This window comes from Micropterus dolomieu, linkage group LG21 (assembly GCF_021292245.1).
Source record: "Micropterus dolomieu isolate WLL.071019.BEF.003 ecotype Adirondacks linkage group LG21, ASM2129224v1, whole genome shotgun sequence".
NCBI lineage: Eukaryota > Metazoa > Chordata > Actinopteri > Centrarchiformes > Centrarchidae > Micropterus > Micropterus dolomieu.
Window position 1 is genome coordinate 11752894 of NC_060170.1, and position 7051 is coordinate 11759944.

The following is a 7051-nucleotide window of genomic DNA, read 5'->3' on the forward strand; positions in this document are numbered from 1 at the left end:
GATTTTGAGCCATAAATAAATATACTTTTACCTTGATATAGTAGTAGTATTACTGTTTAGAATGTTCCCTTTTTGCTTTCATGCCATTATTATAGTCCTTTCCGGCTAGCTTTTTTGGAACAGCCTGAACACACGACAGACTCACGTCTTACTCCTCTGTTCTCTGTCTTTGAGAGACAGTTATTCATGTTGAAATACTGATTGGAGCCTCTTAGATTGTAACAATAGTTCTTAAAGTGAGTGATATTCCCATTTTAACGACTCCAGAGTGGGTGAAAAGAAGTTTTATGCTGAAGACACAAGCTATGGCATTCAGCCCCCTCACTCATACAGTATATTCAAAGAATATCAAAGAATATTAGCATGACTATCTTTTAACCCATATGTCACGCACATCTCCATGTTCCTTTTAAGTTTGTCAAATTTTTTTTTATATCGATAACTTCTCTGTTTTATGTCGTTGCTTTGAGCCTTTGTGAAACTTTCTTTCTTCTTTGTTTCTGTGTAGGAGGTTTTCAGAGAGTAGCGACAAAGGCTGGTTCCGTTCCTTATTTGTGCACAAAGTCGATGCCAGGAAAGATGCCCACTCCAACCTGCTGTCGAAGAAAGAGACCAGCAACCTGTATAAAATTCAATGTAGGCATAAGAGCTTTTACTTACTTACGAGTGAAGGTTTATTTTCTTTAAGCGTGTGGTTGCAGAGGGCCAAACACAAGAGAATTTGATACAGTTACATTATATTATAATGAAATGGATTGTGTTTTGAGTCTCAACAATCTATCATCCATTTGTCTCTGCAGAACAGCTAAATAACAGCTAAATAAATCATGGTGATTAAATTCAATCCACGCTGGCCTCAGTGACCTCAGAGAAGGCTGAAAGTTGCATGGGCTGCAAAGGGCTGGACTGTATAATATTGTGTAACAAGTCATCACACATGTGCAACATATATTCAGCAATGAGTTATTCTATAATAATGTTGTGTGTCAAGTCTGGAAATATTTTTTAAGAGACATCAGAACAATTTGTCTGGTTTTCTTTTGAGCCTGTGGTGATAACTGTGTCTGTCTCTTGTAGAGAAATCTCTCATTCTCCCCAGGCTTTGATCTTTTTTTGCCACGTACATCTCACCATGTAGGGATTTCAATTTGAACACTCTATCAGCCATAGCCTATAACCTACTGAAAGCGAATCAGTTTTGTATATAGAAGTCTTTGCTGAACCGAAGTGTGAAATTACTTTGTTGAAGAATTTGATTGTTGCTTGTATTTTAAAAAACACCCATTCCTGATAAGTCTGTCTCTCTTTCTTTTCTTTTTTTCCTTTCTTTTCAGTTCACAACGTCAAACCAGAGTGCCTGGAAGCATACAACAGTCTAGAGTGAGCATGTTCACTGCTTTAAAACATTCCCTGCATTAACTCCACCAATCAAGTTATATTTTCAATCCTTGGCTTGTTTCATTAGGCTTCTGTCAATAGTAAAAAAAAAATTTAAAACGTATAGAATATATTTCCACGCAGTCTAGTAGACAAATCAGGTAAGTTATGCTTTGAGTCATAGAGCAGCTAATTAGATTTTGTTGATGATATAATTTTAGAGTTGCCCATATTCACAAGATGGACTTTATTCCATGGTATTCTTGCAGAATCATAAAAGTAATTTAGCGTAAAATTGAAGTAATAGAATTAATGTCCTTAGGTGTATCACATTTGGATAATTGTGGACTTGATGCTCTCTGAGTGCCCTCTAGTTGGTCATTGTGGGGAAGTGACAGTATAACTGTTGGCACATTCGCACAATCAGTGTGTGTGAAGAGATTTTATTTTATGCTGACCTCAGGGCTGAGGTGCAAAACAGGCTCCATCGGGACCCGGACTACCCATGTGAGGTGGTCGGAAGCTGGAATACCTGGTACGGAGAACAGGACCAAGCTGGTAAGCAGCAGTGCAACAGTAAAAAGAAGAGGGGATGAGGAGTGTCACCTCTTGTTGATCACAGCCGAAATAGATTAATTTTTCTCTCTCAGTGCCTCAGGAGCAGCGCCACTTAATTTGAGTGGCTGCAGTTTGTGCTGTAAATTGTTTGGAGGAGCATGACAGTAAAATGTACAGACACTACCAGATGACTCAATGCCAACGCTTCTCCTTCTACATATGATCATTTACAGTGTATAGTGTACATTAAGAGCATTCAGCGAGAGCAAGAAGTGTTCACAAGGTGATAGAGCTGTCTCTTGGTGGTGTGGGTGGCATCAGCCCTTACACGGTGCTACAGTGACATCTGCTGTTCTGTTTTTGCAGTGCATCTATGGCGTTACAGAGGAGGCTACCCAGCCTTGACTGAATGCCTCAAGAAGCTGAACAATAACAAGGTTGACTGTGAACTGTTTATTCATCTTTTCCAGAGATGCCAAAGAAAAAGCTGATATTTAAAGTGCACTGATTTGAGTTTTATCTCTTTGCACAATTTTAGTTCACACTTGAGCAGTAGAAAAGCACTGGATAGTACATGCTTATATATTCATTATTTCACTTAAAACCTCTTTATCTCTCCTCAGGAGTATATAGAGTTTAGGAAAGAGAGGGCCAAAATGTTAATTTCAAGGCGAAATCAGCTCCTCCTGGAGTTCAGTTTCTGGAATGAACCCTTGCCCAAACCAGGACCCAACATCTATGAATTGCGCACCTATCGCCTCAAGGTATTCACAAATAGTACATTACATTACAGTACATTTACATTACATTTATTCATTTAGCGACTTACAATCCCAAAAGCTTTTGGGAACCCTATAATGACACTGATGCTCTGTTAAATCACTCAAATATCACATCACTAGAATGTCCTCTAGGTTAAAGGGTTGAGTACTTTTGATTGCATCTGTATGTAAAATACGCACAGCAGCGCCTACATAAACAGAATGTGGGAACCGCATTGTATACATTCAGGAGTCAGCATTATTGACATTGTCATGCTGAGGTAGGACCCACCTTGCGGGAGCCTTTTGCTGTAACACTCCAAATGGACCTTTGGACATGGCTTTGTACATTCCAGTTTTATAGTATAGTTGTTGGTACAGTTTTGGTTATATGGTTATAAACACATCACTACCATTTCACTTATTTTCAAAATGTTATGTATTTGCATACTTTTGGGCTGCCTGTAATAGAATTCTCCTCTTATCTCTCTTTATCAACAAAGCATATTTTAGCTCTTAGATCAGGGACTGTCAGAGTTAATGTTTTGGTAAACCAGACCCTGCTGTGCCCATTAATACCAAGAGGTTGGTTATTTTGTCTGGTACTATTTTTCACATTTTGCCCATTATGGTTTTGTGCCCCTCCAAACGTTGCCTGTGTGATTTGCACTTACTTACTCATAGTTGACTAATTGTACTGAGGAGTGAGCTGTTGTGGGCACAAATGGTGAGGTATTCAAAACATCGCTATGATAAAATCTGAGCGCAACCAACATTGAAGTCCTACCTCTTTATTATTTATTTTATTAATTTAATGTCATATTTCAGATTTAAAACTGGGTTAATATTTTACCACCTGTGTTTCAGCCAGGAACTATGATTGAATGGGGAAACCTCTGGTAAGGCTCAAAAAGTGTAATTTGCTTAATGTGTTAATAATTGATATCAGTTGTCTCAACTTTTTTTTTTAGTGTTCCGTGTCAAATACTACAGGTGATCATTATATCCCTGTCTTACAACAGGGCGAGGGCAATAAAATACAGACAGGAAAACAACGAAGCAGTGGGTGGGTTCTTCTCACAGATCGGCGACCTATATGTTGTTCATCATTTGTGGGGTGAGTATGTAACAAATGTTTATCACCATATTGTTTTGGCTGTTTAGGAAGTAGGCATGGGTAACTTTTAGAAATTGTAGCTAATGTACGCTTTGAATATGTATTGGCAGATGCCACATGAGTTAAAACTGGTGGAAATGATGTTGTGTGACGTCTTGTTCAAAATACATGTAATGTTTGAGGGGTTGATCATTAAAAGAAGGTGATAATGCAGTATTCACTGAAGTAGAAACACAGCATTTATTTTATCCCCTACATGTTGCTATCTTGTCCATACTGTCATTTTTCTTTTCTGTACACATGACATCTATTGCATGTCTGTCAGTCCTGGAGGAGAAATTCCTCCTCTGTTGCTCTTCATAAAATTTATTTCTCACTTTCACCTTTTTTCTCCCTGTTAAAAGGGTTTTGGGGAGTTTTTCCCCAAATGGGGGGTCTAAGGATGGATGGAGTTGTATGCTGTACAGATTGTAAAGACCCTTGAGGAAAATGTGTGATTTGTGATATTGGACTGAATAAATAAATTGGACTTGCATTGAATTGACTCACATTTAAAAAAAACAAAAAAACAAACAAATTTAGAACAACATGGATGACATAATTTTACATTAGGGCAATTACTGTTGTTTATGTTGAATACCTATCACAGAAATATGTGGATGTTATCTACGAAATAGTGAGATAACTGTATAAAATCTAACATATTTAAATGCAGATGGATGAGTTTAATCACAGCAATTTTAAGGGCATTTATATAACTTTCTAAAATGTCAAGTTCCAAAAACTTGAAAAACGGAGAAATCCATGGTAGGCCTTAGTTAGAGTTAGCTTATAGCTATTTAGCCTCTTCTGTGGCTTGTCAAATTCAATCAAAGGAAAATGTATAGGGTTTTTTTTTTGTCTCCAGCTTCTGAGGATTAAACCAAACATTTGTTTTGAAGCTAAATGTTTTATGAGAGTGACATAAATTCATTCACACCCTATGTAAAATATGGTTTGGTTATTTGTGTTTACAGCTTATGAAAGCCTCCAGTCTCGTGAGGAGACCAGGAACTCTGTGTGGCTGAAGGAGGGATGGGATGTAAATGTGTATTATACAGGTAGGGGAGATGCAAACCACCCACACATATCTTCTAATAAATAGAACCTGTTAATTGGAAGAAGTGGAAGTTACCTGGACTACCACTACCTCTGAAGCATAGTGGGCAACGGATGAGAGTTTAGCCCCCCTCAGTGACTGTAGAGAAGAGAGCCAAAAGGTAGATGCTGTGGAAGTGAAGGGAGTAAACACAAATTAATTTATCAAGGGCAGTCTTGTAGTGGAAGCAGCAAAGTAACTGGGTAAGCTCGGGGTTATATATAATATGAGTTAGCATATTAGGTAGGAAATGGTGTTGTTTCAGCAACATAAAGGTGTATAAATCTGGGATTGTTAAACATGGTAAGCTTAATGTAAGCAGTGAACATGAAGTGATGACGATATTCTTATGAACACAATAATTAATTTAATTCTGCTTTACAAGACATGTACCAACCTGAACTGTGAAATAATGTTGATAACCTGCTTCATCTTGAATCATATATAAAATTTCAGAAGTTACACTTTTTATTTATTTATATCCTTTTTGAAATAGAAATGACAGTAAGGCAGTCCTTTGAGTTAATGTTAAACTCATTAACATGTTTCTCCTGCTCTGTTGTCAGTGCCTTTGGTCAGAAGCATGGAGTCTAGAATAATGATTCCCACCAAGAGTTCACCTTTACAATAAGAAGATGGCTGAAACTGGGAGACTCTCTTTCACTAAAACTCATTCTCCCGCTGCCGGAGCAACGTGTAGATTTTAAAAAATCTGCTGGATGATCTGTGTTTCTTTTGAAGTATGCAAACAAAAACATTTTTTTGATTTTATGTTTGCACATGAGCCAGCTAGTCATGACAAGTAATAATGTGTTTGTGTGCATATATTTTGAGAATCTTGAAATGCTCACGTTTCAGGACATTCAGGTCAAATATGTGGAAAAAAGGAATGATGAAGTGGCAAAATGTATACAATACGTATTACATTACTAGTGTGTGTGTATCCTACACTACTGAGTGATTACATGATTGTGGAGAGCTGAGTGGAGTATGTTTTAATCTTGAATTATGCCAATAAACCGTGTATTTGTTTTTCACAATGAAGGAAAGGTCTCCATCCAGTCCTGTATTGCACTTTTAAGACTAGATGTGAATTACGCTGAATGAGAACAGACAGCTGTGACTGAAGCATGTTTGATAAATTAAACTTGACTACCTCAATCATTAAAATATCTTATCATTTCAAATCTACAGTTAGATGTGTAAAGAGCCAGGAGCAAATGTTTAACTTCTCACATGAAGTTGTTGGTATTTTCAAAATAAAAGTTGACTAACACAAAGCAGCGTGGCCATTGTTATTGCCTCCTCAGTACCAATGTTACAAATAGGAATCTGGAGCTTGGAAGTTCTAGTCAGTCAAGTTTTCAGAAATATTACAGAAAGCTTAATATCAATATATTTTAAACTACACTGGACTATAAAAGGCTTTAAGCTTTTATATAGTAATACAACTATTAAAACTTGTATACCACCATGTTTTAAATGGTTACAGTCTGATATCCTTCTCATTGAATTATTAAAAGGAAAATAAGTTTAGTAGGGAAATCCTGCTCTCCTGCAGAGAGCATATTTTACTTTTCCAAAAGAAGATGTTTCAATTCCAAAATCATTGCTAATAATCTGTTGCTAACACCACCAGATTTTGGAACATGGCTACAGGGATTTGATCCCCTTCAGCTGCAAGAACATTAGTGTTGTTGGCTGATGTTGGATGATAAGGCCTGGCTCGTAGTCCATGTTCCAGGTCATCCCAAGGTGTTGGATGGGGTTAGGTCAGGGCTCTGTGTAGACCAGTCAAGTTCTTCTGCACCAACCTCATCAACACATATCTTTATGGATCTTGCATTGTGCATGAGGAATTGTTATGTTGAAACAGTAAAAGGCCTTCCTGAAACTATTGTCACAAAGTTGGAAGTAAGCTATTTGGATAAAACAGTGGCTTTCTACCAGGAAGTCAGGACAATCACATAAATAAATACATCCACATGAAATTGTATATATTTTTCAGATGTTTCTTTAATCTTTTATTTTTCTTGTGAAATACTGTTTGTCTTTATCTCCTCTGCCTAAAAAATGTTCCAAAGAAGTAATCTAATAAAT

The 7051-nt window shown here is 37.1% G+C and overlaps 1 protein-coding gene across 1 annotated transcript in view; it reads left to right on the forward strand.

Annotated features, from left to right (window-relative positions):
* The window catches only part of nipsnap1 (nipsnap homolog 1 (C. elegans)), a 9689-nt gene extending 3464 nt beyond the window's left edge, over nt 1–6225 (forward strand). The window contains exons 4-10 of the mRNA XM_046035276.1: nt 1841–1935; nt 2302–2372; nt 2559–2699; nt 3564–3595; nt 3719–3813; nt 4830–4913; nt 5518–6225. Of these exons, the coding sequence (XP_045891232.1) occupies nt 1841–1935; nt 2302–2372; nt 2559–2699; nt 3564–3595; nt 3719–3813; nt 4830–4913; nt 5518–5582 (583 nt within the window). The 3' untranslated portion in view covers nt 5583–6225. The remainder of the gene's footprint in view (nt 1–1840; nt 1936–2301; nt 2373–2558; nt 2700–3563; nt 3596–3718; nt 3814–4829; nt 4914–5517) is intronic.
* The last annotated feature ends 826 nt before the right edge of the window (nt 6226–7051 follow it).